Raw genomic sequence first — 21,472 nt, 5'->3', positions numbered from 1 at the left:
AAAATCAGAAGCATTGTTGGCCCTTCAAGTTTGGAATCCCCTCCAGATAAGGAACAGAGGAATTGCCATATTGGTTATGTTTAAAGGCGCGTCTAGTCCCATATTCTATCAGTGGCTAATATCAGAAACTTCAGCAGATAGGCAAGAAACACTGCTGTGGGCATTTGTGAGATAACCTGCCCCCAGGACAAGATCCCCTAACCATTACTCCACTAGTTAGAAGTTGGCTTGAAGCACAACGGTCTATTTCCCTTTCATGAGGGTCAACTCAGATAGTGAAAGGCTACAGGATTTAGGCAGGCCCAACAAATCACATGACCACTACATCCGCACCTCTTCTGCCTACACACGGTTAATGAAAGATGCCCCACATTCTGCTTACCTTGGAATATTTCTTGCCTTGTTGCTGCCACTTTCTCTGGCTGTTTGACCACAGTGATAGGAATACTTTCTGCAGGGACAGAAGCAAAACAGGACAGAGAAATTGATTGACAAGCTCACTAGCTCACATACATAAAACATCTTGATAGGGACTCCTTCAGAATATGAAGGAAGCCCATTTTTTGTCTTGCTACAGACTCCATTACTCTCAACCCAAGTAATGCATCCTATTGTACTCAAAATCCTAACCTTTACTTCCAAAATAGCTTTGGAACAACAGTAGCTTCAGTGAGGATTATGAGCGATTACTATTATAAGCAGGAGGATTACAACAGAATCCTAATCTGGGAGCAACTGAATTTACCAGCTTGGATTTTACAGAAAATAAACACCCCAAAATTCAAACAAGATGGATCTTAACAATTCATAGCATCACACAAGCTGGAGATAAAGATGCCCATGAGGTCCCATCCAGTCCATCTCCTGAGGGGATGTTGAAAGCAATCAGCTTTAATACTGGAGAGGAGTGCCCCCTGTTATTCCATGGGTACCTGTTCTTTGTTCTGTGATCGGAGCAGTTGCCAAAGGAACAGATTTCAGGTCAAAGGGTTTCTCAGAGGGTTCCAAGGTATACTGCTGCAGCGCCCTCTCCAGGCCAGGGATGGACACTGTCAAGCCTGAGGAAAGAAGGGAGATCACTGAAGTCACAGCAAACACCAACTCTGTGAGCCACTGAGTCAGAGTCCAACTAAAATCTCCATCTCTGCTCTTCTTAATTGGCTAGTGTAGTAGAAAGCATATGTACCCAGTGTTCATGCACTGGACATACTGAATCCAGTATTTCTGAAAATTCTATGAGGACATTTATGCAAATGATTATCATCCCCAGAGCAAACCTGTAGGCTGCAAACATCTGGAATACATTTGACAATTCTATTGTAATCACTTTCCTCAGGGCCTGAATCTGGGTGTCTGATGCACAGCCATCACTGCACTGCAGCCTGAGAAGTCAGCCACGCTACTGCATACATATGAGCAGATTTGGAAAGGATAGCAGAAATGCATGTGTCCTTCACATCAAGAGGTAACCTACCAAATGTCTTTACCTGCCCTTACCATTCATGCAATTACAGGACAATCGACATATTTATGACAGTCTGAAGAATGTTCAAGGAACCAGTCTGTTCCCTAGGGACCTTCGGTAAAACAAATGCAGCTTTATTCTGAAAAGCCTCCACATTACCATTCAGGATGTAGCCAGCATTGAGAGCTTTCTGCTTTTGCTCTAAGACATTTAGGTAGAACGTGGCTCTGTCCCTCACTTCATTATCATCATCCATCACGCACCTGAAGGCAAGACAAAACCCAGCTGTGAGCATTGTGAATGTATGCAGATGACTGATTTAACTTGGTGGTGGCTTAAAGAAACTGAAAATATGCGCTGTAGAATAGGGTGAGTTGTGGCACTGGGGATCATACTAATACGGCAATAAATCAATCAATAGTTTGCCTCCTTCCGACAGCCATTCTGGGCAAAAAAACTTCAAAAACAGACTCCAATGAGAAACTGCAGAATTGGAATTAATTTGCAACCTGGATACCACTAAATTAGGCTTGAATAAAGACTGAGCGCAGATGGGTCATTACACAAAGTAAAAACTATTTCCCCATGCTAATTTTTTCCCCCTTCTTGTTAACTGTTGGAAATGGGCCATCCTGACTATCACTACAAAAGTTTTTTTTCTCCTGCTGATAATAGCCCATCTTAACTGATTATTCTCGTTATAGTTAGTATGGCAATACCCATTTTTCATGTTCTCTGTGTATATGTATCTTCCTACTGTATTATCCACTGCATGTATCCAATGAAGTGGTTTTTAGCCCACGAAACCCCAGATCTGCTCTACTGAATTTGAATGAGGAGCACTTGTGGCAATTTAGAGACTAACAACTTTATTTGAGCATATGCTTTCATGGGCTAAAACAGCCCACGGAAGCTTATGCTCAAATAAATGTGTTAGTCTCTAAGGTGCCACAAGTACTCCTCGTTCTTTTTGCTGATACAGACTAACACGGCTACCACTCTGAAACCAGCAATATTAGAATCTGTCATGGGAGGCAGTGTTCTATATACACCTCTAACCCGATATAACACGACTCGATATAACACGACTTGATATAACACGAATTTGGATGTAACGTGGTAAAGCAGTGCTCTGGCAGGGGGCGGGGCTGCACACTCCAGTGGATCAAAGTAAGTTCAATATAATGCGGTTTCACCTATAACACGGCAAGATTTTTTGGCTCCCGAGGACAGCATTATATCGAGGTAGAGGTGTACCCAATAGTGGCTCTAGAACTGTCATAAACATACAGCTAAGGGTAGCATCAAATCCCTCCTTTACCTGTAAGGGGTTAAGAAACTCAAATAACTTGGTTGGCACCTGACCAAAAGGACCAATAAGAAAAGAGGCTACTTTCAAATCTCGGGGGGGGGGGGGGGGTTCTGTTTGCTCTTTCTTGGGACAAAGAGAAAGACCAAGCAGGTAATCCAGCTCCTACTGAAATGATGCATCTAAAATTATAGAAATTGTAAGTAATAGCAAGGAAATGCATTAGATTATCTTTTGTTTTAGCTTGTGAATTTTCCCTATACTAAGAGAGAGGTTTATTCCTATTTTGTAACTTTGAAGTTGAGCCTAGAGGAGAATTCTCAGTGTTTTAAATCTTTTTATTACTCTGTAAAATTATCTTCCATCCTGATTTTACAGAGGTGCTTCTTTTACTTTTTTCTTTATAATAAAGTTCTTCTTTTAAGTGTCCTAAAAACCCAAGGGTCTGATCTATGCTCACCTTGTAAACCTATTGGTTAGTATATCATTCTCAAGCTTCCCGAGGAAAGGGGGTGAAGGGGCTTGGGGGGTATTTTGGGGGCGATAAGGCTCCAAGTGGCCCCTCCCTGAATGTTTGTTTAAATCACTTGGTGGTGGCAGCAATACCGTCCAAGGACAAGGAAAGGAATTTGTGCCTTGGGGAAGTTTTGAACCTAAACTGGTGGAATATAAGATTAGGAGGTCTTTCATGCGGAACCCCACCTCTGTACCCCAGATTTCAGAGTGGGGAGGGAACCCTGACAAGGACTCTGCACCCAAAATACTGTAGAAGTCCAGAGGTCTCATTATATTCTACCAGGTGGGTCAGGAGCTCCAATATGTCAAGAAAATCCCAGGTGTGACAAACATTTAAAGTTCTTAGGAAGAATCTCTGAAATGTCTGCTGGGACAGAGGGCAGATTATGTGACTCACCTTTTCAATAACACTAAGATGCTGGGTAACATATCCTCGTTCTGGGCTCCAAATTTAGCCAGAGCACTTACTGCACCTGTAGCAACAGCAGGAAAACAGGATCAGCTGGCAAAGTTAGTAACTGGAAGTTCCCTCTGTTTTGTGATCTTACTTTAATGCAACAGTTTTAGAGACAAAAGACAAAACTAACATGCAAAATTTTTTGTTAAAGTTAATCAGAAGCAGGAAGCCTGCCAATCAGACAATACGAATTACTCAAGTTAGTTAAGTCCAAAGCAGACTGTGAAGAGTTACAAAGGGATCTCACAAAACTGGGCAAGAGCAACAAAATGGCAGATTAAATTCGACGGTGATAAATGCCAAGTAATGCACATTGGAAATCATAATACCAACTATATATACAAAATTATGGGATCTAAATTAGCTGTTATAACTCAGGAAAGATCTTGGAGTCATCATGGTTAGTTCTCTGGAAATATCTGCTCAGTGTGTAGCAGCTGTCAAAAAGCTAATGGCTCATAAGAGAGAAAATATCATAATGCCACTATATAAATCCATGCTACACCCATACTTTGAATACTGCGTGCAGTTCTGGTCTATCCATCGGAAAAAAGGTACATTAGAATTGGAAAAAGTATAAAGAAGGGCAACTAAAATGACTGTGAGAAGAGATCAAAAAGACCAAGACTGTTCAGCTTGTAAAAGAGATGACTGAGGAGGGACATGATAGAGGTCTATAAAATTATGAACGATGTGGAGAAAGGGAATAGGGACGTGTTATTTACCCCTTCATGTAACACAAGAACCAGTGGTCACCCAATGAAATTAACACGCAGCAGGTTTAACAAACATAAGGAAGTACTTCGTCACACAATGCACAAACAACCTGTTACCAAGGGATGTTGTATAAACCAAAAGTATAACAGGGTTAAAAAAAGAATTAGATAAGTTCATGAAGGATAGGTATATCAGTAGCTATTAGCCAAGATTGATGCAACCCCATGCTCTGGGGGTCCCCAAGCCCCTACCTACTAGAAGCTGGGACTGGGATGGATCACTCGATAAACTGCCCTGTTCTATTCACTGAAGCATCTGGCACCAGCCACTGTCAGAAGACAGGATACTGGGCTAGATGGACCAGTGGTCTCACCCACTGTGCCCATTCATATGTAAAACACAGAGCCAGGCATAATGCAGCAAAGCGCCAGCAAATCTTCCTCCATCCATCTCAACCAAAACATCAAAACCTGCCCACTGTGTATACATGGAGACCAGCACTCTTGCTAAGGGATGTTGGAGTTTTCTTACTGTGGACAAAGGGTTGTTAGGGACTAAGCCGAGTGCCAAATCGTATTTGAACTCATTCCACAGAAGGTAAAAAGCAAGTGGATTAGCCCACTGAGAAACCTTTTACTTGAAGTTCAGTCACAGAAATTTACTCAACCTTGAAGGACATGCATCTTTCTAGGCCAGCATCTTACCTGCACGGACCTCCTCATGCTCCAAGACGACCCTGTTGTAGATGAAGCGAATGTATTTTGAAGGGTTATTGGTCTTGGGCCCTTCCTGCCCCAGCAGATGGAGGATACGGGTGGCTAGAACAGTGAACTCACAGTCCTCAATGAACTCGCACAGGTGAGACAGGCCAGTCTCTTTGCTCTCAGAGTTTTCCTCAATGATGCTGATGATACAGTCCACGATGGCTCGCTTGTATTCAAAACCACCCTATGCAGCAAAGGCCAGTGAGAAAATTCAAAGGAGGCCAGAAGTTCTAACTGGGAATGTTAACCAGCGAGGGAGGGATTCAGTTAAGAGATAGATCTGCAACTGCTGACTTTTAACCTGCGTTTGAGTAGCAACACTGCCCCACTCGGTCAGGTCTGCTCAGCTACTTCCATATGTGTTCTGCACCTCAAAAAAATTGCACTGACAGAACCATACTGGGTCCAGCTCTTATAAACATGACAGGAATTGGAAGCACATCACAACACTTAGTTTTTCAATGGGACTTTGGAGTTACTTCTGTGCTTACTTAGGAACTGCTAATATTCAAGGTCTCTGTGCAGCTCGCTCTAAACAGAGAACAATTACAAACACACCGATTAAAAAGGAAGCCTTAAAGAAGGGGCTGCAGCTGAAGGGTTTACATCTCTTTTAAGAAAACCCCCATTTGAGCCACTCTGCTGGTAGAAACATTACATAAAACACTCATATAGGGGGGAAATAATCTCTCTTCCCACACCAGACATCCAAGTATGAATCACAAAAGCAATATATTAGGTATCAAATCAACCACTGCAGGGCCAATCAAATACAATACATTAGAGTGGGAAGATGAATGATCAGTAGCTCCCCTGGCATAGCCTGCAACTGGCTACTAAATACACATAAGATTACTTTCAGATGTTACTGACTCATGTTCATTTGAACAATGGGGTATTAAACAGAGTGATGTCTTCTTATAATTTATGTGCACAATTTTGGGTGCTCTGAATATATTAGGAGCTACAGTGAATGAAAGAGCCATAAAATTGAGTGGTCTGAACTCAAACCATATTTCAAAATTCTACTAGCCACCCAGGCAGAATCTGCGAAAATGGAATATTCTATTTTCAAAGTACAAGATAAGAAGTCTTTTATGATCCAAAATGGGAAGTTTTAATAGGCAGAACATGATGTCATAATTGACAATGTTAATGCCAGCTGGGTAGCAGGCATATGTGGAGTCCTGAGTGGTATAGGAGATTATTTAGAAAGTGTTTCAGAAAATCTCTAACAGTGCCTTTATGAAATTCTGCATCTGAAGGCACACAGAGTATGGCTTCAGGCATGATCCCTCATTACAACAGCAGGGGGAGCAGAACTAAAATAGTTTTAGGTCACCTGATAATGGATTTTTGCCACAAGACAAGGCTCCTTAGAATTTAATATCAAAATACGATGGGCAGCAACAGAAGCTAGTTCAGTGTTATGCAGACATGTACTGCCAGTGCATCTCCTGTTACGTGCATTTGCTTTGTAAGTTAATAAAGCCTAGCACCAGAATCCCACTCATGCTGCAAATCAGATCATGGAAATACATTGATAAATAGTTTTTGATGTCACTTTGCACACCATTGTCACATATCAAGCTTGTCATTTCTACTAGCCATGCTTACATTGGGACTGCAAGCTTTTCACCTGCTACACAGCACTTGCTATAATACAGCACTTAACACTACAGGCCTCATTCTGACTGTAGGTACTACTGCAATACAAATAAGTAACAATAATACAAAGTAGCTGACCAGTAGCCTTACCTCTTCCCGGAGCATGGTGAAGAGGAAATTCATGAGGACTGCATGCTTGCGTGGGTACTTCTGACACAAGGCACTGATAGCCTGCACCACCACGACCTGACCGGGTTTAGAAACAGGGCATTTAACAAGGAGAATTCTGCCTTATTTCAATTTGTTTTTCTTCTCCCCTCCACATGAATTTTAAGCTGGACTGAGAAGCCCAGGCGACCATAGCTCTCCCTTCATCTACAGGATGGGTAGCATGCACTGGAGAAGCAGCCAGAGGGATGAGAGGGGACTCCTCTCTCCATGCACTAGTTAGTCCCTAGAGAAGGCTGGTATTGGGACCCATTGGAATAGGGATTTCATTACTATGGGTAGTCTCCAGAACAGAGCCTTCTAATAGTGGCAAGTTATAGAGACTGTGGGATACTTTGGGGATAGGTCAATACCATCATCCCCTTGCACTCATGTCTCCAGCAGATCTGAAGTCCAGTCTCTGGAAGTGAAAGAGTGGTGTAACTTGACCGAGACTTCAGAAGGCAAGTGTAAACAGAGAAAGACAAAGGCCCAGTACAGTTCTCACCAGGGGACACCTTCCATACCTTGAACTCATCTGAGATTTCTGACATGAAGGAAGAGATCTGCTTCATGAGCCGGTCAATGCTGCTCTCGCTACCAGTTTTCAGCAGTGTGGTGATAGCCAGCGTAGCGATGCTGCGGTTGGAATCCGTCACTAGGTTCTCCAGGTCCAGGTTACAGGCAGTCACAGCAGATGGGTGCTTCATGGCAACCTAGTGAGGAGAAACAATTGAATTCACTGAATACATGGAAAGTGTCCAACTGACTGAACCAAATGCTATACAATCCTATACAGCACTCAAGCCTGTCTACCAAACCAAATATAACAGGTTCTAAGAGGCCGGGCCAGGTAACTTTACCCTCAGGTGAGTTATTAGCTTTGTTCTCCCAAAGAAATATACCCCCTGCTGAAAGACAGACATTGGTAACCTGGCCTTCAAATGCTGTGTGTCCATTTTCCCGCCCTCTATTTATTAAGGCTCAGACCCTATCCATTGTCACACAGGAAGCCAGAAGTCTCTGCGGGGCATCTGAACTTCAGTTCTCCATGGACCTCAGCTCTGCAGTGTCTTTGGAGCCAGGCTCAGACCAGCCACTACACAAACTCTGTAGCTCTTCCCTTTGGAATTGAAGGGAGCAAAGTAAAGGCTATGAAAGGCTGCTCCAAACCTTGCACTAGAGCAAAAGTTGCTATGGGGATAGGGTGAGGAGGAGTATAAGGATTGGTCCCAGTTGCTTAACAAGGAGCTGGTTCATCGTAAGAAGAGACTTGGAGGTGTCAAGGGAAATGCAGTACTGCACAACTCCTGAGATTCGCTGTCACTACAGACCACTAGTCAGTGTGATTTTCTGATGTGTTCCTGGATGTTCTCATTTTGCATAGAAAGCAATGAAACAGAAACTCTGGTTTCCTAATTTCTAAACACTTGGGAACCATGTGTAGGACAGGGAGGGAGGAGGGTAAGAGTGACAGAAATCAAATCTTTACATAGCCTGGCCCCCTTTTTCTTCTCTGGCCCCTGGACCTGAGGGGGTCTGGACCTCACCATTCAGGGGAGGTGAAAGCTATTCTAACTCCTAGAACAGCCTTACCTTGTTGAGGGTGCGGACAGCTGCATATCTAAGAGCTGCTTTCGGGGAGCTGCAGAACAACTGTAACACTGAAACAGCACCAAATGCAGACATTTAGAAATCGATGAACCAGGAGTGCCCCACACAAAAGATTCTAATTCACTGTAAGAGCAACAGTGAGCAGGGAATAATTGGAAGCTATCTGGATTTACTCTCTCAGAATCATAGGGACCCATGGAAGGTTAGCTAGTCCAGTGATTTTCAACAAGTGGTCCATGGACACCTGGCGGCCCACAGACAATACCTAAGGGACCTGCGAAAGGTTGTCGTTACTATAGAACAGTGGTTTTCAACATGTGGTCCATGGACTATATTTAAGATTTCCAAAGGGGAACACGTTTCCATTTGAAATTGAAAACCACTGAGCGAGTCCATCTCCCTCCTTTCCCTAACATCACTAAAAGATGCTCATCTCCATCCCCTAGTTGATCTTCCCAATGAACCTTTATTTCGACTGCCACTTAAACCCATTTTTTCTTGATACAATTTAAATCCCATTCTATTCTCTGTGTTGTTGGCCAACAGAGAGCACTGTTATTGCAGATGGAGGTCTCCTACACACACCTTTCCCAGAGCCCAAATGCAAAACCTCAGTGAGCATCTGAACTCCATGGGGCTGGGAAGCTAGAGCCCCCTGGTTGCTTCAGAATCCAGGTCTCTCACAGAGGCAAAAGGCAGGTCACAAGGCAAAAGGATTTTTGTTGTTGTTGCTAGTTAAAATGAGACTGCATTGTAGAGACACAGACCCTAGAACAATCCACACTGAAAGCAGGAGGGAAATACCTTCAAGCATCAGCAAAGACATATATAGGCAACGATGACATCTCAACAAGCCTGAGTACCGATAAAGACCTTACATCGCAGGGTAGTCAGCAAATGCAATTGTCATAGGCCCACAATCCCCCACTTACACCCTTAAATAGCACTAGACGTACCAGACACAGCAGGTGCCAGCTCTTTGGCAGTGCAGCTAGGCAGGTTAACAATGGCAGAAGCAGCTTCATAGACCACCATCTCGTGTTTGTTTCTTAAGCAGTTCTCAATGAAATCAAACAAGGGGCTGTCATGGCTAGGAGACAAAGTCAAGAAATTAAAAGGAGCCTTAGGCACTAGAAGGACAGACTGGGCTGGCAGAGAAGGAATGGCTCTCAGAACTACTGGAAGTTGCATTTTATGAAAAAGAAATATGATTGTAATCAGTGTGTGTTCAGTTAAGGCTTTGTGGCTGTCACTATGCTGCACTAATCTGCATTGCTGGGATAGAACTGAGACCCTCCTACCCCAAAAGAATAGACCCCTCCTTGATGAAGTAAAGGAGAATTTCCATTAGCTGTTAGACATATAGGGCTCATGACAATCAACACTGCAGTTCTGGTGCTCTCCAGCAGAGGGCAATGATACATACACACTATCCACTTAATTACAACAGGATATGGAAAATCAAATGAAAGATTTCAATGAAGTGTGAGAACTGTACACAAGGGGACAGCATAAACATGGAAGCAAAGTGCCAGATTATCAAATACTTGGATCAGACTCACATAGATTGTCCAGTTACAAAATAAAAGCCACAGGGAATCACCTCCCACTCCCTTTTTCTGTGCTATGTTTTAATTATTAATAAAAGGAAAGGGGCGGCATCATGTTGCATGTTATTTCTTAAAGGCTGAAACAAAACCAGATAACAGGACAAGCCTGTAAGAGAAGATTCCTCAGATCCTACTTTGTAAGTCTTCCAATGTGGCAAAACAACTTCCTCACCTTCCAGCCTCTTCCTCCAGCAATTTGCTGGCCACTCGGATCATCATGCAGTAGGCAAAGGGCGACTTTAGGCCATGGCGCATGAACTTACTGAGCATCTTGTTGACTGCCAGACGGTCATTCTTACGCACATGGTAGAGTAAGCCGAGGGCATGATACTGCGAAGATCAGCAAAGGAGAAAAGAGAGGGATTCACAAACCACATGCTATGTTATTTATGGCCCAGAGATGTACAACTGAGCTTGGAGAATACCAAAACCCCTGCTCTGCTCTTTGATCTGCTGCATGTGCCTGAGGGTTTCTTACCTGCACCATGATATTGTCACTGGAAGCTGCCTCTTGCGCTTCGTTCACCCAGCGTTTTACGACGTCAAAGCTGGTCTTCAGCAGGTGCTGTGGGCACAGAATAACTCATAAGAAAAGAGCCCATCAAGGTCCAGGATAAACTAATATGAATCAGTGAATCACAAAAACAGCAACAACCCCCATCTTCTCCAACTTGGGTTCTGGAGAGAATGATATAGACCTACCTCACAGGTGCGTTGTGAGCACTTTCATCAACATTAGTACATGGAGGACAAAGGGAGAATCTGGATTTATATTCCAGTAATTCCCTCAGGATTGAAGCCTCACTGTGCTGGGTGACCAACACACACAAAGCCTCAGTCCCTCCCCAGAAGAGCTTGCCATCTAATTCCCACATTGTCTCAGTTAAGCAATTTCAAATCTACTTTTACAGACACACAAATCACCAGACCAGAAGGGATCTCTGCCTTTCCCTGGCTCCAGTCTCACAGCTCTCATTAATGAGACGAAGAATTATACACACAATGGAGGAGAGGCCCTGTGTTTGATGTCATGACACCTCCACAAAGCACCATGTAAGCTTCCTGCCAGAGTGACCACAAATGGGAGATTTCCTGATGGCCAGGCTGTTCCCGCACAAATGCTATTTCTCATCGGGTTCTGATCCAAGTCCAGTTTTAAATCCAAGACCAGATTCTGCAGACTGACACTCAGGGTAAATGCTGTCCATGGGAGATGTGAGCATTACAAAGGAACATGGGTCAAAAAGCTAGTCCAGCATGAGTAGGTCCTGTAAGCTTCCTCCTCCTATCATGCCTATTTCCCAAACGGTCCAATGCAGGCCCACAGAGGATGTGACTCAGTGTTGTCAAGTGTGTCCTAGTTAATCATACTTCATATTTAAAGAAAAATTTTTCTCTACTGAAAAGATGGCTCATATTTTAACATGTGAAAATACTGGAGAACGTGCTGCTCAGCTCCCAAAATAGATAGTTGTTTCCTGGTTTAACTGGCCCTCACACAAGTCCCTGCAGCTGCATACATACCAATGATGACACCAGGGCAGAGCTGGACACACTGGGCACCTTGTCCACAATCGCCTGCTTCATGTAGCGCTCAATGGCCTGCAGCATGGTACTCTGCAGAGAGGGAAAATGAGAACCAACTCCTTTGAGGAGTTACAAAGAAAGCTGACAAGACTGAGAGGGGGATGGGAGCTGGGCGGGAGGGGGGAGGAAAAGCAAGGCCAGATATGGGATGCAAGGGCAGGGTTGGGAGGAGCAGGCAGACAGGACCAATTGCCTGAGTAGCAGGTGGCACTTACATCAGTGATTTGGCAGAGTGCTCTCACAGCAGGGCCTCGGTAATTGTCATCCTTCCCAGTCATGTCTTTGGTTAAACTGTATAAACGTGAAGGAGGTTTTTTAGTATTGTGTATTTTACCCACTAGTGCTGTAAAAAGCACACAAACAGCGTTGCACATACCAACATGAGCACTGGATTTCACAGCCAAAATCCACAACAGGAGGGTAAGAGGATACGACAATGCTGCCTTCAGCCTAATCCTGCTCCAATAGGGAAAGTTTGGTCACAAGAGGAATGATAGGAGCCCTTATGCCATTCAGATCACCTCAAGAGACCAAAACACCAATGCAGCTACTTAGAGTTAAAGGATAGAGTAATGCCTGGATTCATTCCCTGAACATCCTGCCCTTGCCCAAGGCAATGGACTGTGATCGATGCAAAACTACATGTGGGGAAGGGGACTGACAGTAACTATACGTGGGGGCTGATTTCTAAATGCTGCATGGGCCCATGTAGTGGGGTATGTTAAGCAGCGCACAATGAGGTTAGAACAATAGAAGTCACATGGCCAAATCCCTGCCTACCTATTTGGCAATGTATCCCCCAGAGAACACTTCAAGACGCAGAGAAACGTTGCAATGCTCAGATAGAAAAGCAAGAGTTAAAAAATAGCCCTTTACAAAAGAAGGTGGTCAGATACCATGGTGTGGGCGCAGCAAGGGAACCCAGAGAGACAAACCAAACACACAAAGGCCTGGCATATAATATTTGCTGCACCATCAGTTCACATATATTGTTGGGATTTCAGTGCCTATATTTCAATGGCCTCCTTTAAACAAGAGCATTTCCTCAGCTTCATACCTCCCTGCAGGGATCACAGCTACCTCTAGATGACCGGAGAAGATTTGTTGGAAGGAACATGCAAATAGTGGTGAAAGGAAGGGGGCACCCCAGCAAGGACTCACCTACTGGTCACAATGATGACATCCTCAGAGATCGAGGACATCTCTTTGATGGTCAGGTAACACATCCTGCGAAGAGTCGGCTGGCAGGGAAAACAGGCAACACAAGCATTAGCTGGCAGCACACCAACCCTGGCAGGGTGGGCAGAGTTGCCAACTCTCATGATTTTATTGAAAATCTCATATTTGTCATTTTCCTTTAAACCCCAGCTCCTGGAGCCAACTGACTATGTGAGAATCTCAGCTTTCATTTAAAAAATAAAAATAAATGGAAGGGTGAAAACCTGCCCCCACTGAAGTCAATGGAAATTTTGACACTGACATCAATGGGGGCAGGATTTCACCCTGTGCTTTGTGGTGCTCATGGTTACAAAGAAAGCTTGAAAGTGTGAACTGAGGGAACTCTCAAGGCTCAGACACCAGAAGGCCAATAACAAGAACTGGAATTTTTTTTTTCTTTTTTTTTAAACTCATCAGATTTTTAAGTCATAATGAGCAACTCCGCTGCTCATCATGCCCTGTAGGGAGGCACCAACAGAGTGTTTGCTGCTGGACTGCTCAGAACTGCAGCACCACGTGTCTAGTTGGCTACTGGTGTGGTGCTAGTTCTTTGCCTCCTTCAGGTACTGTTATGGGCAGGGAGGAAGGTCACTTTACCATGAGGTACACAGCAAGGCAGCCCATCATCTATTACATATTCATACAGTGCTTAGCACAATGGGGCCCAAGCTGGTGGCAACTTTTAAGGACTCCCACAGCATAAATGTTAAATAACGAAGGCACTTAAGACGGAAGAGCCCAGATGGATGGTGAAGCCTGATGAGTGTGTCTTATCAGATGGCTTGGTTATGCAGACAGCACACATTTGGAAGAGCTGAGAATGGAGGGATGGTGACGAAAGCCATTTGCACATGGTGACTCTCTGAATACTTTATGTGATAGCACTAACCTTTAAAAAGTTCAGCTGCTTTTTATTTTTGAATGGGAAGGTTCCCAGCCAGGAAATGGAGTCACCCTTTCCCTTCAGTATATTTGTCTGTAGGTTGTATTAGCATTAGCTAAAGTGCTATCTACCTTGACATGCAGCTTCAGAACCTTTGTGCAGGTTCTCGCCCTCTGTACGAATCTCCCAAAGAAGCGCTTCTCTACACACAGACTTTGCGGAAATCAAAGCACACTATGGAACTTTTAATGTGCAGTAGCAGAGTCCACAGGGCAGTGAGAGTGTAGCAAGCTAATGTGCTCTAGATTCACACTCCCTTTTTCCACATATAAAGTCTTCATGTAGACAAGCCCCAAGTCACCAAAGAGCAACAGGGAAAAATGAGGCACTACTAAGATGTCAGTAACTAGAAACAGATGCACTTCATAATAATCATGTGCATGTGGGAGGCATGGATCAAGTGATTCTACCCAGGGGAGAGCAGCTTGTCACATAAAGAGAGAACTCCGGGCTGAATGTGAGGCTCTCACCAGCATCACATCCTGCTAGACAGATGTACACACAAAATGTCTAAGTATACGACTTACATCATTGGACTGGAACAGCTTGGTCATGGCAAAGAAGGATTCCGTAGCTTCCATCACACCCAGGTGCTCCCCCTAGAATGGGCAAAATGGGGACAGAAATTCTTATTGACAAAAAAGCAGTTTTTGTACAGGTTAAAGGTTCCAGGACAACAGACTATTTATCCAAAGAACATGTACAGCTTGGGTCATGACAAGGTGAGCTCCCCCCCACTTTGCCTCAACACTGGCAGAGAGGAACCACCTCCAATGACCATCGATAGGGCCCTACCAAATTCACAGCTGTGAAAAATGCATCGTAGACCATGAAATCTGGTCTTTTGTGTGCTTTTACCCTATAATATACAGATTTCATGGGGGAAATCAGCATTTCTCCAACTGAGGTCCCGACCCAAAAAAGGATTGGGGGGGTTCACACGGTTATTGTGGGGAGTCACGGTATTGCCAATCTTCCTTCTGTGCTGCTTTCAGAGCTGGATGGCCAGAGAGTGGTGGCTGCTGGCCAAGTGCTCAGCTCTGATAGCGGCGCCCCACCAGTAGCAGCACAGCATTACCATACCATGCCATCCTTATGCGCTGCTGCCTTCAGAGTTGGGTCAGGACCCCCACAGTTACAACGCCATGAACTTTCAGATTTAAATATCTGAAATCATGACATGTATGATTTAAAAAAATCCTATGACCCTGAAATTGGCCAAAATGGACCATGAATTTGGTAGGGCCCTATCCATCGACACTAGAAATTGGCCTGCGTGACCCCCTGATGTGGCGCTGAAAGTGGTTTAATTGCTGGCGTAGGTGGAAGAAAACCTTACTCAGCACTGTTCCAGAAGTGTGACAACAACTGTCAGTGACAAGCCAATGTCCTGAAGGATGAGAGAGGAGTTCAGACTACATAGCCCATTCAATACTCCATCTCAACTGAGATGGCTAATAAGGGGCCAGTTCAGTCCAGATTTTTAAAAGTAGTTAGGTACCTAAAGATGCACATGAGACACTGAGTGGGATTTACAAAATCCCACTAGGCACCTACCTGCTTCTTAAGGTACCTAAATACCTTTATAAGTCTGGCTCTTAGTAACCACTGCTATGTGAACACCTGACCACTAGGAATTGGATTTAGAACCAAGGTGGTCAGCAAACAGCTGTAAGATAATAACTTCCAGTTGCTACCAATCTGTGCATTTTGTTTTTTAAATTGCCCATTCTATCACTCCAGTACTCTTTGGGCCTGGAGAAAGTGGTAACTTACTGGAACAGCTGTTTAAGTAACATTTCATAAGGCACTAGCTAAAATTAGCAGACCAGACTAGTTTACAAAAGAAAAACATTTAAAAACTAAAGAACTCCTAGTTCATGTTCTCTCCATTACCTGGTTTATGAGGTACAGAATCTTGGTGAGGATGTGAGCACATTTCCGAGGGTTTATTGGCGTCTCATTAAACACCCGAGCCTAGAATCAAACAAAAGCATGAAGAAGAGCCCAGAAGACCATCTCTGCGGTTTATCTAACACATTGTGTGAACTGAGCCACTGATGCAAGTTACAGACTGGATATTTTAGGATTCTCTCAATGACTTCAGATCAGACTTGCTCATTTTGAGACAAAAGACATACCCACACCTTCCCAACAACCATCTCTACTAACTCACCATGGGATCTGAAAGCCAAACTGTGATAAAGGTTCTATAGGCCATATTTCAATCTCAGCTACACTCAGGCAACCCCACTGTAAGAGGAACAATTCTGGTGACGATGCGCAAACCAGAATAGAATCCAGCTCCCTCTCTCAGAGCAGAGCTGTTTCTGCAGGGCTAACAAGAGCAAACAGTACTAAAAATGTTATTTCTGTCACTGAAGTGAACAGATATAACTCTGAATTTCAAGGAGCAGGTCTGTGGACCAAAAACAAAACAAAAAAAAAGCATTTTTTAAAAAAAAGTAATTTTTCAGAGCAGAACCACCCTTTAAAGGCAAAGATTGTCCAATAGCCAACCACACCCTATTTTTCAATTTCCCTGTCCTACTAGAATTTTAGGGCACCCACGGTAGATTCCCCCCTAGTAAGAAGAGCTGGGAAAAACTGGGAAAATTTATTCTTACTACAGACAAAAATACATCCATTTACTCACATTTATAGTTTACTAACTCTTTTCATTATTATACAAACAGGATCCAATTGTGCCCCCTCCAAAAAAAATCAATGGGAACTTCCCCTTTGCTATTTATTGAAATGCCAGCAGGACTGGGACCAAAGTGTAGTTAATTTCTAAAGATCTCTAACTTCCTACCCTAGAGAGGAGACTATACCACTGAGGATGTCCATAAAAGACATAGGATGTTTACAATTTACCTCTTGCAACACTGCACTCTTCTCCAGGTGCTGGAATGGATTGGAACCTCCACCTGTAAAATAAGATAATTAACAACGGTGATCCCACGAACTGTGCTGTGTGAAAAGACACTAGAAAGCCTCCCTTTTGATCATCTCTTTTACACTTACATCTTAAAAAGCTTAAACATGAACTCACTTTTCAGAGAATTTTCCAAAAACATTAAGTGATTGTTGATGTTTTTCTTGGCATTACTAATTAGTCAACCTTATCCCCTCCTCATTGAGGGCATCCAATAGATTCTCTCCGCCTTGCAGCAATTATCTATCAGTTAATGAAAACTGTACGAGACTTTCTTCAGAGCTAATCAATGTTACTCCTAGATGGGCCAGAGGAGGTTGCTGAATATAAAGAGCTCCCACTCTCAGTTTCCAGGTCTGAGAGCACTGCCAGCTATGGGAGCAAATGATCAGGCCCAGAAATTAAACCCAATGTAGCAACTGCCATAGAAAACACTAAACACAAGACACTGCGAATCTGGACTACTTTATACTTTGCATTATAAAACAATCAGAGAATTCATCAGTAAACTATATTTTTGGATATACAGCTAATTAGAAAAAACAAGACAGTGTATTGGAGAGCCTAGAAAAGGTTTATTTAATCATTCCATTTAGTAGACTGCATGCTACTTTCTGATGAAAACCAGGAAAAAATGGGCCTGGAATGATCAGAAGGCAAGAACTACAATTATGATTAGTATCTAGCTCTCATTAAGTGTTTAGTAGCGAGCTGCAGCCTTGCATAAGCTGATAACTCTTGATAAGCAAATTTAATTAGTGCCTAACCTCAGCGTGGCCCACAGACTATATGCAGCCCATGGAACTCCACACTGCAGCCTATGGCCAGGTCATGTTTAATATAGAAATGCTGCCTGGAAAGAGTAGAGCTCCTGACATGCAATGATCTGGACTTGAAACATTACATGCTGGGCTCAGTAGTCTTTGTAAGAATCATCCCTAAAGACAAGGTTCCTGCGGTGTCTGCCTGCAGCAGGGGCTCCAAAATGCTCAAAGTAACATAAAACGTATTAGTACAGGGATGATTCTTGCAAAGACTGCCGGTGCCAGTCTGTGATGCTTCATGTCCAGATCATAACGGAGCATTGCATTCTGCTGATTCTTATGCAAGTAAGATGCAGCGATTAGGCTCCAAATAAGTTACAAAGACAGTACCTGGCTGGGCAAAGCTTGGACACTTACATGTTGGAGTGAGAAAAGAAGAATGAGAAGTGAGTAGATTAGCATAAAATCCCAGTGTGTGCATATGCACACGTTCCAAAGAGGGATTTGAAAAAGCACTCCTAGTAATTTTATTGGCAACTACACACAACTAACTCCGCATCCTGACAGCCACTCTGAGCTCCATTTGTGATTCTGAAATTAACAGCAATAGTCCCCATCAATTACTTAACTCTTCTCTAGCATCTTTCATCTAAGCATCCCAAAGCACTTTACATATTTTGATCTAAACAATTATCTCTATTTTAGAGATGGCAAAACCTGAGGCACAGAGAAGTTAAGGGCTACATGTTCAAACATGGCCTCTGTTTTTGGGTGACCAACTTGATATGCTTTGGGTCTGATTTTCAGATGTGGTCTCAATTGACTTCAATTTGTGCTGGGGGTGCTCAGAACCGTTACATGTCTAAAGTTGGGCCCCCAAAATTAAAGTCCACTTTTGAATATATGTCCTTAAATCACTTGACCCAGACCACACAAGAAGTCTGCTATATAAACTTGCAAATGGAACATCAGAATATCAGCCATATATTTTTAAAAGCTATCCACACATATGCCAACTGGACCAGCGACTGATCTGGGGGACAAAGAGCCAGAAGACAGGGCAGGGAGACAAGAGGAGGCAGAGCATGAGGGGACGGGGTAGTTAGGGTTTCTCTAGGTGTCATTTCAGGTGCATCCTCCTTAATCACCTGCCCTTCACTGTGCAACTAGCTCTGGGATATCACTGACGTGCAAATAAGGACTTTATAAATCAGTGGGGCGCGAGGTGAGGTGAGCAGCCCAGAAAACAAAGGACCCCACAACGTCAAGTGGCTGGGTCTGCAAGGTCCGCATGGGCAGCCAGAGCCCTGGGGAGCGTTGTGGGCAGAGTTAAGGAGAACGCCTGCAAAGGTCACTAGCCGGGGGCACCTCACAAGCCGAGCCCGGGAAGGGGCCGAGACCCGGGGCAAAGGGCTGAACGGACACTGACAGGCAGCGCCCACCCTTGGAGCCGCGAGGGGGAGGCGGGCAGCGCTGTCGGGACAGGGGTGGGGACAGACAGAGGGTCCCACGTCAGCACAGTCCCCCGGGACGGGCCCGTCACACACTCACCGGCCTCCTCATCCTTCTTATCAAACTTCTTCAGCATCCTGCCCCGGCCTGGGGGCGCGCGGGGCCTGGGGGCGCGGGGCGGGCGGGGGTCTAGCCCAGCAGCTCCACTTCCGGCTGCGGCGCCGCTTCCTGCCAGCCTGTCACTGGGACAGCTCAGCCCGACAGCGGCGCGCACGCGCATTCAGGCCTGGAGGCTGGTCGAGCTGACGTGGCTGCCTGGCCCAAGGCCTGACAAGGGGAGGAGGCGTTGGCGCTGTGTGGGGGCGGGGCAGAGACTGAGGGGGGCCCAGAGCCTGGGGGCAGTGACTGGGGGGCGGGGCAGTGACTGAGGGGGACCCAGAGCCTGGGGGCAGGGCAGTGACTGAGGGGGGCCCAGAGCCTGGGGACAGNCAGTGACTGAGGGGGGCCCAGAGCCTGGGGGCAGTGATGGGGGGCAGGGCAGTGACTGAGGGGGGCCCAGAGCCTGGGGGCAGTGATGGGGGGCAGGGCAGTGACTGAGGGGGGCCCAGAGCCTGGGGGCAGTGATGGGGGGCAGGGCAGTGACTGAGGGGGGCCCAGAGCCTGGGGGCAGTGATGGGGGGCAGGGCAGTGACTGAGGGGGGCCCAGAGCCTGGGGGCAGTGATGGGGGGCAGGGCAGTGACTGAGGGGGGCCCAGAGCCTGGGGGCAGTGATGGGGGGCAGGGCAGTGACTGAGGGGGGCCCAGAGCCTGGGGGCAGTGATGGGGGGCAGGGCAGTGACTGAGGGGGGCCCAGAGCCTGGGGGCAGTGATGGGGGGCAGGGCAGTGACTGAGGGGGGCCCAGAGCCTGGGGGCAGTGATGGGGGGCAGGGCAGTGACTGAGGGGGGCCCAGAGCCTGGGGGCAGTGATGAGGGGCGGGGCAGTGACTGAGGGGGGCCCAGAGCCTGGCACCAGTGATTGGGGCAGGGCAGTAACTGAGTGGGGTACAGAGCCTGTGAGGCAGTGACTGAAGGGGGCACAGCCTATGGGGCAATGACCTGAGTAATTAAAAGTTTCTCTGATGTAGGTTATTTCAGATGCTGTATTTGTTAATTTCCTGCCCCTCTGCAGCGGGATTGGGACACAGGAATACTATTTCCTGGGGAAGCTCAATGCTATTAGAGGGAGAATAACTCATGCCAGATGTGGCAACAGATAATTGATAGGAGTGGGCCAAGGCATCTCCTTTACCTACTGCACAGTGGTCTGCCGCACCAGTTTCCTGGGGCCTTCCATTGGCAGCAGGGCTCAAAAGTGGGTGACATTTCTAGCCTATAGTGAAGAATGTGAGAGACCTTTAAGGTTTATATTGCACCTAGGATTTGGTTTAACATTTCACAAAAGCCTTTTCTGCCCATATCTAGAGGGGTCTGTTGGAGGAGAGTATTAAAGATCACAGGATGTTTGATAATCTGATGGGATTATTGAAGGGGTCTTGGCTCACAGTCCCTTCTGCAATAATACACCTGCTGCCACATGTGAGCTATCACTAAGAACAGGGTGGCTGCTGGGGTCATTTTTGCAGTACCATTGTGGCCAGTTCCTATTTTCTTTCTATATAGGCTATTGGGACACCCTGAGTGCTCTTTACAATCATACACTGTTCTGTTATTCTAGGCTTAAAAGCCAGCTGCTGATTTCACATGGTTATATTTAAAGGCATCCTTTCAGGGGGTACACTTCCCCTCTAGAGCTTGCATTCCCAGGCAAAGCTTAAAGGAGGAAAAATAAATGTTTCCCACTCTTGATGTGTATTTTTAAAAAAATGAATCCTTTCCCTCATGTTGAAAGTTGTAGTCCAGTGCATGAGCCACACCAAAGCGGTAAAGCATTTCTGTCCTGTAGAGCCTACAGTAACTATAAGTGAGGATAATATAGAAAAATAGAATACTCAGCTAAGACAGAAGGTGGTGCTCATAGCTAGACACTCCAAACTCGAAATAAAGTGCACATTTTTAAAAGCGAGAGTAATTAATTATTGGAAGAATGTATCAGGGGATGTGGTGGATTCTCCATCATCTGAGGCCTGGTCTACACTACGTGTTTAAATCAATTTAAAGAGCGTTAAATCGATTTAACACTGTACCCGTCCACACTACAACGCCCTTTATATTGATATAAAGGGCTCTTTAAATCGATTTCTGTACTCCTCCCCGACGAGAGGAGTAGCGCTAAATTCGATATTAACATATCGGATTACGGTTA

The 21,472-nt window shown here is 45.1% G+C and overlaps 1 protein-coding gene across 1 annotated transcript in view; it reads right to left on the bottom strand.

Moving 5' to 3' along the window:
• COPG1 (COPI coat complex subunit gamma 1) overlaps window positions 1-19,394 on the bottom strand; it is a 29,118-nt gene extending 9,724 nt beyond the window's left edge. Inside the window, exons 1-18 of the mRNA XM_032801381.2 lie at window positions 19,269-19,394; window positions 16,893-16,945; window positions 15,912-15,992; window positions 14,543-14,614; window positions 13,016-13,095; window positions 12,070-12,145; window positions 11,792-11,884; window positions 10,746-10,832; window positions 10,440-10,597; window positions 9,614-9,747; window positions 8,640-8,707; window positions 7,571-7,759; window positions 6,987-7,082; window positions 5,169-5,412; window positions 3,688-3,763; window positions 1,625-1,728; window positions 933-1,058; window positions 383-451 (exon numbers count right to left, since the gene is read on the bottom strand). Coding sequence (XP_032657272.1) covers window positions 383-451; window positions 933-1,058; window positions 1,625-1,728; window positions 3,688-3,763; window positions 5,169-5,412; window positions 6,987-7,082; window positions 7,571-7,759; window positions 8,640-8,707; window positions 9,614-9,747; window positions 10,440-10,597; window positions 10,746-10,832; window positions 11,792-11,884; window positions 12,070-12,145; window positions 13,016-13,095; window positions 14,543-14,614; window positions 15,912-15,992; window positions 16,893-16,945; window positions 19,269-19,305 — 1,843 coding nt within the window. The 5' untranslated portion in view covers window positions 19,306-19,394. The remainder of the gene's footprint in view (window positions 1-382; window positions 452-932; window positions 1,059-1,624; window positions 1,729-3,687; window positions 3,764-5,168; window positions 5,413-6,986; window positions 7,083-7,570; window positions 7,760-8,639; window positions 8,708-9,613; window positions 9,748-10,439; window positions 10,598-10,745; window positions 10,833-11,791; window positions 11,885-12,069; window positions 12,146-13,015; window positions 13,096-14,542; window positions 14,615-15,911; window positions 15,993-16,892; window positions 16,946-19,268) is intronic.
• Between the last annotated feature and the right edge of the window lie 2,078 nt (window positions 19,395-21,472).

This window comes from Chelonoidis abingdonii, chromosome 17 (assembly GCF_003597395.2).
Source record: "Chelonoidis abingdonii isolate Lonesome George chromosome 17, CheloAbing_2.0, whole genome shotgun sequence".
In the NCBI taxonomy this organism is placed as follows: Eukaryota; Metazoa; Chordata; order Testudines; family Testudinidae; genus Chelonoidis; species Chelonoidis abingdonii.
The sequence above is the reverse complement of the archived record's forward strand: the minus strand, read 5'-3'. Positions and strand labels throughout refer to the sequence as shown.